Source organism: Amphibalanus amphitrite, unplaced genomic scaffold, assembly GCF_019059575.1.
Source record: "Amphibalanus amphitrite isolate SeventyFive unplaced genomic scaffold, NRLGWU_Aamphi_draft 001977F_arrow, whole genome shotgun sequence".
Lineage (NCBI taxonomy): Eukaryota > Metazoa > Arthropoda > Thecostraca > Balanomorpha > Balanidae > Amphibalanus > Amphibalanus amphitrite.
This window is the reverse complement of record NW_024883470.1, coordinates 1-4,518: the sequence shown is the minus strand read 5'-3', so window position 1 is coordinate 4,518 and position 4,518 is coordinate 1. Positions and strand designations below refer to the sequence as shown.

The 4,518-nt window shown below is 49.5% G+C and overlaps 1 protein-coding gene across 1 annotated transcript; it reads left to right on the top strand.

Annotated features, from left to right (window-relative positions):
* Positions 1 to 1,469: 1,469 nt before the first annotated feature.
* LOC122375985 (leucine-rich repeat-containing protein 57-like) lies at positions 1,470 to 4,262 on the top strand (the record flags this gene model as incomplete). The annotated part of the gene is made up of 6 exons (XM_043355606.1): positions 1,470 to 1,501; positions 1,742 to 1,848; positions 2,080 to 2,215; positions 2,605 to 2,728; positions 3,265 to 3,409; positions 4,077 to 4,262. Coding segments are annotated over exons 1-6 (711 nt in total), but the record flags the coding sequence as incomplete, so codon positions are not given.
* Between the last annotated feature and the right edge of the window lie 256 nt (positions 4,263 to 4,518).

Here is a 4,518-nt window from a genome sequence, read left to right as displayed (position 1 = left end):
AACATTGAGAGCGTCTGGGTATGTTGATTTTTCCATGGAAACCCAATGCCGAGACACGCATAGCGCGCTTTAGCGTCGTGCCTTGAAATAGGGCCCATGTCGACCATGACAGAAATCGCATTGAAAAAGGCGGCCGAGAAGAGGGGCCAGTTGGTGACAGAATTCGCCAAGGGGCTTACATAGACAGGACCGTGAGACTATTGGAAGAGCTCTGAGAGGCTCATTGACTACCTATAAAAGCCTCCAGCGACTCAGTTCTGAGTCGACGCATGGTCGATGACAGGTCGACATGCATGTTCATTCATGACGGCTTATCGCTCTGCCAAGGCCCAGCGGTGTTGCGAATCGAACCTGCCGGACTTCTGAAGGAAGGAGGTTTTAGCTAGCTACCATCCGGACATAATGCTGATCGAGGAACTTAAGGTTATGGCTATCGTCCAGCAGGCCCTGGACCAGCAGAAGCTGGCGGCCAGCCTCGGCGCCCTGCAGTTACAGCCTAAACAGGCATGGCCAGAAATCAAGCCATCTGTGCTGCACAAGCTGCTAGTGAGAAATAAACTGAACATTAACAATAATCGGTGCCTTTTATATGGCAAGTTACAATGAACATGATTGATAGGATAATATTTTGTTGCACCCTGTAGGTAGGTACCTATTTCCTTTCCAAGCCTTTTTCAATGGCTGAGGTTCCGAAAGCATGGTTCTGAGTCTGGGGAAGCTGATTATTGTATGACGAAGAAGCATGCCTACCACTCGTTTCTCTCTGAAAAGCAAATGAGAGATAATTGATCGCTTAACCCTCGCCGGCACAGGCCATTTTGCGTCCTTCGACGGCACAGGGGGGGGGGGGGGTACGACCCCCCAGGCGTTTGGCCCCTGATCGAGCTAGAGCTTCGCGGAAAAACGAGCGTGTTGCCCGTCAGGAGAGGAAGCCGATGATATCCAATTTTAAGGTCTTTGGTCATCGGGTGACCTTCCAGGTCAGGTCAGTGACCCGAAAATCGGGAAAATCGGGACCTGTTAAAAAGTCGTAAAGTGTGGCTGCTATGGGGTTTTCCGGGGTGCTGATCACGAATATCGTGTTAGTTTTAATCAGAGATGATGTCTTTAAGCATTTAGACCAGGTCGGGTCAGGTCAGGTCAGGTCAACCGGTAGGGGTCGTGACGGGTATTCGTAATTTTTGTCAACCGCCTCTGACAGCTTCGTAACATGTTACGAAGGCACCAAAACTACTTCGTAAATGTTCAAATGGATGCTAAATTCGAAATCAGCTCCAAAAACTAGCAGAGAAACATGTAAAACTCGAAAAAGTGAACCGAGGTCACCAAAGGTCAATGACCTGACCTGACCTTCAGGTGACCTTGACATCCACCCTAATGCATGAGAGCAGCATCAAATCACACGTTTGAACGTTTGAAACCACGAAAAGCTTGCAAACGCGTGGCTAATGCGAGCCGACATACGCCGAATCGCGATTCCGGCCAAACATGGTCTCGGAAAGTAGGTCACAGGTCAAAGGTCATTTGGGGCAGGGTCATTAAATTTTCAGGGTAGGTGTAAAATTAATCAATGCGATGGTATTGAAAGTGTCGTCGCGATCGGCCGCTTTTTACGCGAGTTATTCGCGAAAAACCTTAGGGGGTTACATCTGCACCCCCATGTGCCGGCGAGGGTTAACACTGTTTACCTATTTGGTAGACAAGCTGCTGCATATTACCCTGGTTTGTTTATCCTTTTCAGTCACCAAACGAGTTATTAAAATGGGAAATGCAAACAGTCTCAAACATCATTTAGAAAATGCTCAGAAGACCGGAGTGTGCGCTCTTCCAAAGAGGGGACTGAGTGAGGTAATGTTTAATCGTTTTACGTTTCAGTGCGATTAGTTGTGTATTGTGCCCATTACGACAAAATATCACCAGGTCACCAGGTCATACAATCAGCTGATACGACTATGATGTCAGCTAACTCATCGAGCTGTTTGATGTTCTTTTGAATTTTGGAGCGACGTTGATGACCTGTCGTATTCTAAATGTGCTGTGTTTAAGATGTACTGTCATTCTCTTTTGGTGTGCCACCAGGTCCCCGCAGATCTTCTGAAGGTGGCCGCCAGTCTGCGCACCTTGGATCTCTCGGAAAACAAACTCTCTTCTCTACCGAGTAGCATGCAGGCATTTCCACAACTGAAACATCTGAACTGTTCTCAAAACAAATTGAGTGAGTATCATCCATCGTGGTGTTACGTCCATTACCAGGGTACGTCAGTTGCAAAGGCTAGCTTTTGGTCATGCTTATGACTGATATTTAACGCACATATTAACAAAATGTAAGCAGAACCAATCTGTGTGTGTGGGGTATGGATTTGAGATGCCAAATATTGGGAGTGGGGAGTGGGGACCCCACACGATGGGACGCGGTCCGCCTGATCTGCTGGCAGTTTGTGATCAGCCAACCGCAGGTCCTCTCCGCCAGGGGTCTCTGAGGTCGAACGGTGGAGCTACCCGCGCTCGTGCTCTCGCCACCGCGAGTTGAGCGCTTTACCAACGGAGCTATGGGTCGAGCTTGTTTAGTGTGCTTCATTCATGTCGTTCTTTGCGTGTTTGCAGCACAACTGCCCGACACCTTGGGGGCTTTGACCAAGCTGGAAACATTGCTGATGTCGTACAACAAGATCACCAAGCTGCCGGACATGCTCAGCGCACTGAAAAATCTGAAAACAGTCAACCTCAGGTGCGTACTCTTGATATGTATTTTGAAGGAATGGTGACGGCCAGAACAATTACAAATGTGATCAGTTTTACCCCACAACTAACATAAAAGGACGAAGGTTAATGTCATCAGTATTCTTGTCTTTTGAACCCTGGCCACTGGGCACTGGTCATGCTGCGAACTCAGCTGCGGGGCTCGCACTGGCTCGGGTCGGTGTCTGCGTTGGTATACGGTAACACATGTCATGCTGAACCCAGGTAAAAGCAGTCGCTGAAAGGTGTCTCGTATAATACCACGGACGCATAAACAAGCTCTTTCGTTTTTATACGTCCTCGTATGATATGCTGCGAAGTAATCGAACGAGTCATGTTTCATGAGTCATTCTTGTTAGGAAGCAAGCACCTGCATTTGCAAGTATTTGCAAGAAGCAAGTACTTGTATCTCAGCACCCACAGATGTTGGTGAACGCACCACGTGTTTCACTGTGTCTGTCACCACAGCTGTAGCGTTCAGTAGGTACTCAGTCTGACGTTACCGACAACCTGTGACGGTTTCAGTCACAACCAGCTGTCGGAGGTGCCGGGCTGTCTGCTGTCGCTGCCGCAGTTGGACGTGCTCGACCTTTCCAGCAACCTCGTAACGAGCGTGCCGGCCTCGGCGGCGGCACTGCGCTGCTCCGAGCTCAACCTCAACGATAATCAGGTGCGCCTAAGCCGGCCAGGGCACCGGCCGGCCCGACAGGACACATGCCCTGCATCACTATTTTCCCCCGGTGTATAGTATATACCACATAGGTATGCACTATGCGGTGCTCACGACGGAGATACACACCGGGTCGTGTTCATTTTTCATTTATTTGAAAGCAACGCACTTAGCATTTATGAAATTAAATTCACTGTGAACATTCCAACCTTTTTAGGTGGAGCCTTATTCTAGAGGTTTATATCTGTCACTCATGTTCATTTTTCGGTCATTTTGCTGCGTTGTGCTCGTTTAGCAATCAACACATTGGAATGGAATGAAACCTGTGCGGCGGTACCGATGGCATCTGCGGTGGTACCTCACAGAAATGCAGTGGTTTTTACATACATTTTGCATGAATGTCTAGTTTGTCTTCGATTGCTTGACTTTCAACGGATGTCGCCGTAATACATTGCGCCCTTTTTGCTATTCTGTCAACATCACAATATTCGTTTTCAACTACATGTAGACATTTAGCATTGATCGAGCCTGTTACTTGGTATGCATTCCTACCATATCGTCCATATCTGTATGTGCCACAGCTTTGTTTTTGTATTGAATCCATACCAAAAGGATTATTATACTAGCAAAGCCCGGATATTCAACGAAGTCATATCTTTGGTTTCAGATAAACCGCGTCTCCGCGGAGCTAGCCGACTGCGAGCGGCTGAAGATCCTGCGTCTGGAGAGCAACTGTCTGTCGCTGGACGAGTTTCCGGCGCGGCTGCTGGCCGACTCGCACGTCTCCCTGCTGGCGCTCGACGGTAACGTTTTCGAGGTGAAGCAGCTCGCCGAGCTGGACGGCTACGATAAGGTGAGCGCGGGCTGAGAGCGGCGGATGGTGACGACCTTTGGTGGGCTTGTGAGGTTGGCGTGTGCCCTCTGGGGCCGGGAGAGTTCGTAGTTTCGTCGGCTGGTGGTCGGGAGGGAGCGGGGCTGACGTCTGTGGGGGGGGGGGGGAGGGGGCGGAACTAGTGTCCGCTGATCATTGCTGGTACGCATCTTACGATGGCTGAAGCAGTGTCACCTTACGGGCAGTTAGCCCACCCAAATCCCCTCCCGGGATGTAT